At 35.8% G+C, this 5,000-nt stretch overlaps 1 protein-coding gene across 1 annotated transcript in view; it reads right to left on the bottom strand.

Moving 5' to 3' along the window:
* Positions 1-2,837: 2,837 nt before the first annotated feature.
* Positions 2,838-5,000, bottom strand: part of Mcm5 (Minichromosome maintenance 5) — a 4,346-nt gene continuing 2,183 nt past the window's right edge. The window contains exons 6-11 of the mRNA XM_086538900.1: positions 4,679-4,996; positions 4,424-4,539; positions 4,119-4,247; positions 3,823-3,965; positions 3,551-3,678; positions 2,838-3,252 (exon numbers count right to left, since the gene is read on the bottom strand). Of these exons, the coding sequence (XP_086395026.1) occupies positions 3,151-3,252; positions 3,551-3,678; positions 3,823-3,965; positions 4,119-4,247; positions 4,424-4,539; positions 4,679-4,996 (936 nt within the window). The 3' untranslated portion in view covers positions 2,838-3,150. The remainder of the gene's footprint in view (positions 3,253-3,550; positions 3,679-3,822; positions 3,966-4,118; positions 4,248-4,423; positions 4,540-4,678; positions 4,997-5,000) is intronic.

The raw sequence follows: 5,000 nt of genomic DNA, 5'->3' as shown, positions 1-5,000 counted from the left end.
AGTAATACATAAATAGGAGTTTTTAAATTATGTTTAAGTCATCATACACTGAATCATTAGTTCATGCTTCTGTCGACGTATCCATCCTTCCATAGATGTGGGAAGTGATGCTAAAAAAATGACGTGTTTAATAAAACTGCTGATGAAAAAGGGCCGCATATACGTCGCTCGGTTCCTGTGAGATATATGCAGCAGTGGGCGTGGTTAAAGAAGTTTTGAAGACCGGTACAATCAGCAAAAAATGGGGTAAGAATGATCTTGGGTAAGGACAGCAAGCGATATCTATTATGATAAAAAAAAAAACTTTAATGGGTGGATGAATTGGCCATGGGCTTATGATACCTAGGCTGGGTGTCATCAGTATCACAAGAGAGAACCACCATAAAGAGAAATGCAATTGGCTGCCCATTAAACATAGGACATCCTTTGAAATGGTGAAGGGGAAAACAAATGCTGATTTTAGTGGTAGAGAGCATGTTCCTTTTGGACATCCTTCAGAAACCAAACACAAAAAAAAGAACAAAAAGCTAGATAGATTTTCCGATGTGCGAAATGAAGGAACCATCTATCATATATCAGTAACCATACACAAGTGTAGGAAGAGAATACCAGATATATTCCCTGGTCCATTGGAGGAAGTATGTGGATAATATCAGAAACTATAATCAGGCCTGGATTAACCAGATCAGCACGCGCATGGTGCCTCCACTTCCAATGAAAAAAGGTAAGCACCATATAATAGTACCATAGCTGGAGCTCTCGACTTTTACAGAATTCTGAATTCATAAAAAGGGTCTAGCTCTATACTCCATCTACAGAAAATTTGTTATCCGTGCTCTATATTATTACGTACAATCACCCAGCATTTAGATATGTGCCCCAGGATGTGTACCATCTGAAATAAGGGGTACTAATGGAATGACTAATGGGGAATCACTGGAAGGACCAAAACTATTCACTCAAAGGGCCAAGGAGCGACCAATGGAAGGGGAACCATCAGAAGGAGCGAGGGGCACAACTGAAGGGGCAGAAAGGGCATCATTATCAGGCTATGCTTAAGGAATCTGCTGCCGTAATCCCCGGCCTTGACTATGAGGTGATAAAGAATGAGAGCAAGGCCACATAACGCAGGTTGTTGATTAGGAGATGAAAGGCGGTGAGAGAGGAAGGCACCGATAGAAAAAAGATAAAAATAAAGATACGGACACATTCATAGCTAACTCCTGGAGTCTTTGTGCATTATGAATTTATAGAAAATGTGATACAAACGAGATAATGCTGATGGGCTCAAAGCTCTTATTTTGGCGGGAATATACTGGAAAGATTACATATTGTTTGCAGGGGTTTCACATGCAAACTACTTTTTGAGGGAGAATAATTATCGACAAAAAACTCATCTGTTCTTTAGAAACTTTTATATTAGTTGTTACTTCGCGGTATTAATAACAACTTTGACAGATCTTCTCAGTAAAATGATTTAACGATTTTTTACAAGAGCATCGGTAAGATATTTCTCATTTAGCAGTTCAAGGGTGCTATATACTACAAAGATAAATCTACAGAGCTCAGCTAATTCAGGAAATCGAACTTGAGGGGGAAAAATTATACACAGGATGAAGTTGATACAATAGTTTACCACAACAGGTTTGGCTTTGCTTTTAGATAGTAAGACTTGAAAAGATTTATGGTTTATAATTATAATTTATAACTGATTAACACTGTAAACTAGTTTAACAAACTCCGTCCCTTTGAGCTTACACAACCGTCACAAATTCCAGTCGCATTATCTTTGAATATTGTCACAAAGGTCAGTTCAAGATAACATTATAAAAAGAATATGTATATTAATAGTGGAGAGAAAATCTGTAAGTACAGGCAAAAAGGAGCTGGGTAACACATCTAGCATAGATTCTCCAGGAATTATGGTTGGCATAGTCCATTTCATGACTAGTGCAAAATATAAGTCAAATAAGGGCCATAACTCATACAGAAATGGTGTATTGTAATCAAATATAAACAACTACATAATTCTGATGCCAAATATGGATCCAATCCAAGGGTTCTTTTCCTAAAACCATCCTTTTTTTGGCACAAGAGTCTGTGGTATAATGACGTAAAGGAAAATGTCTAAAAAATAATCCATGAAGGCTTCTACATGAACAGACTCAATAATACATTAGACATGTCAAAAGGTAAATCCAGAAAGGAGCAGAAAGAGCAAATGCAAGGGTGGTGCTGAAAGGTATAGTGATCTTGATACACTATAGGAAGAGACAGTGGCATACAGCATATCAAGAAATGCTCTATTTTTCCTAGAAATCTCATTTCTGGTCAGTAAAAAAGGGTTAATTAGTTGCACATTTTGCTAAATTCAAGACCATTTCAACTACAAGAAATGCTGAATCAAATCATGGGATCTGCAGTATGAAGTCCGAAAAAATAATAGTCAGCCAACGAAAGCACCTACCCAATGAGACACATATCTAGTATTGTGCTTTTCTGTAATACCTTACATATGATAGAAATGCTAGCATTGTTTTAAGACTTTAATGTAAATAGTTTTCATAATTTGTGACAATAATGTTTAGATCATTGATACTCAAAAGCTAAAAAAAATAATTGATAACTTATTGCAACTGAGAAATGGATAGGAAAGAGAGAAGATATAGAAAACAAAAAACAGTTTTCTTATTAAAAAAACTTGGTCCTTCAAGCTTGTTTATCCTCTCTGTTGACACTAGTGTTAGTAGCCTAATGCAAAACCAAACCACAAACTATTACTCTTCAGATAGTGACATGAAGTTGAGCAGAAAACAAAGGATTAAGAAAAAACATCCTTTTATTTACTTTTATTAACAAAAAAAAAATTCTAATTGCATTTCTAAACATAACATTTTTTTTGTATCACTGGTCTTAGGTACAGTTCAAAGGCAGATCCTCTTAAGGAAGGCACAGTTATCATAGCCACTACAATATTTCTGATACAATCATTGTTCATGTAGCAAAAGTTATAAAAGAGTATGTATATACATTCTGATTCAGTAAACCATACATAATATTCTTGTTTTGAACCATAAGAAGCATAGGTAAAATTTATACATTTTTATTGAGAAGGTAAAATGAACTTAAATTAGCACGATCACAAGGTATCTACTTGATCCTGTAAAGCATCTTGCGCTGGAGACGGTGCTGGAGCTCACCACGGCGAATCATGAAGTGCAGTACCTTGTATACAGCACGCTCTGGGTATTTCTGGAATAATATTTGGTCACATGAAACCATATCTTATAATAAAGAAAAAGACAAAAAGAAAAAAAAAAAGGAGAAAAAGGAAAAAAGAAAGGAAAAAAAGAAAAAGAAAGGAAGAAAAATATACTTAACATTAATTGCAAGTGATTTAATCTATGTAAAGATAATTTAGATAACATTATAGCTATAATATACCAGTAAATAACAAATATGGCTCAACAGATTTAGTTTCTCGGCACACAAAGCATGTTGTGATCTATCCAAATAAATAATTTAAATTAAAAATATATAATCATATTACCTGTCTGAGGAAGTCTTGGACAATTGCATGTTCTGACACCTGTGAACCAATGGCAAACCTCTTCTTCAACTGCTTTTCAATGCGAGACAGCATTTCCTGATCTTCCTCCGTGGTGAAACCTTCAGCACCTATTAAAGATATTATTAGTATTATAGATTTTGCAGATGAGCCAATTTTAACCAAATTTCAAAGCAAGAGGTAATATCATACACAATAAAAGTTATACTAGTAACCTAACTTTTCGATGTCTTAAAAATGTTTGAATAACTCACCTGTTAAAGAGCCTGACATAGCAGCATCCAGTGTGGATACCTGGAAGAGCCTCAGGGCTTCATCAACATCACTTTCTGTTGCAAATGGTTCCATTCGCATCTTAGCTAATGACTCAGAAATACGAACAATAGCTTCCAGTTGCCTGCAAGTAACATTCATGTTAATACTAGCCAATACCAGATCAAAAACATGTAAACAAATAAAACCATTAGAAACAAGTAACACAATGCAACTTTAAGCTAGTCTTTCTTATAACTACAAACATCATTCTCTTTAACTACCAAAATATACACACCTGACAGTGATTGGAATGGAAAGACGCTTGTCAGAGTTGCTCTCTGCTTCACGGGTTCCACCTCTCATTAAAACATATCTGTTCTTTAGTTTCTCTCCTGCAGTTTCAGAGAGTCTGGGTCCACAACGGCTTTAATGGAAAAAAGGAACAAAGATGTTAAATGGATTATCTATAGTTCTAACTTAAAACATATCTATAAACAAAATTATGCTTCTTGAGTCACTTCCATCAACAATAAGCAATGTTTCTACCAAGGATTAAACAATTTGAAAATAAATGACTGTAAAGAAAATGTTTTGGCTTACCCTCTGCAGTAGCTGATGAACTTCTTCAGGAATTTCAGTGACAACTCTCCTTCAGGAGTATCATCAGTCGTTTTTAAGGCATTCAAGTGAACATTCATAACGTGCTTGGCCAAAGTCTGGGGAAGATAAAGATTATAGATCATGTATCCAAATTTCAAGTATATATATCTAATTATTTACAAATATTTAACTGATAAATATAGCATCCTCCAAATATTTACATATTTATCTACTTATTTTTGCCCAGATCCATACCGTATCTCTTCCTTCATCGTGCTCATCCTTGACAATGTAGATCATGTCAAATCGAGACAGGATGGTAGGCATGAAATCAATATTTTCTTCTCCCTTCGTGTCATCCCAACGTCCAAAGACAGAGTTTGCCGCAGCCATGACTGAGCATCGCGAGTTCAGGGTGGTTGTGATACCAGCCTTGGCAATGGAGATGGTCTGCTGTTCCATAGCTTCATGAATTGCAACCCTGTCATCCTCTCTCATCTTGTCAAACTCATCAATGCACACAACGCCACCATCAGCCAACACCATAGCTCCACCTTCCATTACAAAGTTCCTCTGC

The sequence above is a fragment of the Penaeus japonicus genome, unplaced genomic scaffold (assembly GCF_977035675.1).
Source record: "Penaeus japonicus unplaced genomic scaffold, GWHDUDI00000001_assembly GWHDUDI00000008, whole genome shotgun sequence".
In the NCBI taxonomy this organism is placed as follows: Eukaryota; Metazoa; Arthropoda; class Malacostraca; order Decapoda; family Penaeidae; genus Penaeus; species Penaeus japonicus.
This window is presented reverse-complemented; position numbering and strand designations above follow the sequence as displayed.